This window comes from Bison bison, unplaced genomic scaffold (genome assembly GCF_000754665.1).
Source record: "Bison bison bison isolate TAMUID 2011002044 unplaced genomic scaffold, Bison_UMD1.0 scf7180017861046, whole genome shotgun sequence".
NCBI lineage: Eukaryota > Metazoa > Chordata > Mammalia > Artiodactyla > Bovidae > Bison > Bison bison.
The window spans coordinates 2,571,949-2,572,643 of record NW_011491618.1 but is presented as its reverse complement, the minus strand read 5'-3'; the positions used below and the strand labels follow the sequence as shown (position 1 = coordinate 2,572,643).

At 63.5% G+C, this 695-nt stretch overlaps 1 protein-coding gene across 2 annotated transcripts in view; it reads right to left on the bottom strand.

Moving 5' to 3' along the window:
• MPP2 (membrane protein, palmitoylated 2 (MAGUK p55 subfamily member 2)) overlaps nucleotides 1-695 on the bottom strand; it is a 29,958-nt gene that overhangs the window by 3,254 nt on the left and 26,009 nt on the right. The window contains exon 13 of one of the 2 annotated variants that reach the window (XM_010832482.1): nucleotides 658-689. In XM_010832482.1, the coding sequence (XP_010830784.1) occupies nucleotides 658-689 (32 nt within the window). The remainder of the gene's footprint in view (nucleotides 1-657; nucleotides 690-695) is intronic. The other variant, XM_010832483.1, reaches the window with a different exon arrangement.

The window sequence follows — 695 nt, the reverse complement described above, 5'->3', positions numbered from 1 at the left end:
GTAGCCGGGGTTGGGGGCGGGGAGGGGCTGTAGCCGGGCGGGGGCTTGGTGCTGCAGCCCTGGGGAGCCCAGCCCAGACCTTGTTCCTGGGCCTGCACAGTGCTCCAAACTGAGCCTGGGAGCTGCAGTACCAGGTGTGGCCAGCAGAGGGACCCCTGGGTTCAACTCTCTGCAAACCCTGCACCTGCAGAGGAAGACTGTTCCCAGGGGTCCCTGGGAGCTAAGGGGTGCCCTGGAGTCGTGCAACACCTGACTTGAAGCCTCTCCTCCACGCACTGCCTCCTCCCTGATGCTACCTGGTCCCTCCAGCCAGCCTTCCAGTCTCTAGCTTCCTCCCTCCCTTCAGCCTTTTCCCCAGCCGTCAACAGCCCACCTCTGCCCTCCAGCCCTCTGGGCTCCCTAGAGTCAGCCCTCTGTTCCCACAGAGTGGACTGGGCAGGGCCTAGCAGAAGCTCCCGTGCCCCGGACTAGCTGCGTCCCTTCATTTCCTTGCTCAGACCTCCATGTCCACACCTATAAAGTGAGAATTGTTAGTCCTACCTCACTGGGTGGGTGCCTTGGGTGGGTGCCTCTCCCCTTGCGGACACCATCTCCTTCTCTTTCTCAGCTCTGCCTGGCCCCTACCCCCAGGCAGCTGCTAGGCCCCTCCCACCATACCTCAGAGGCCCTCACCGTGAGCTGCTTGGTGGCCACCC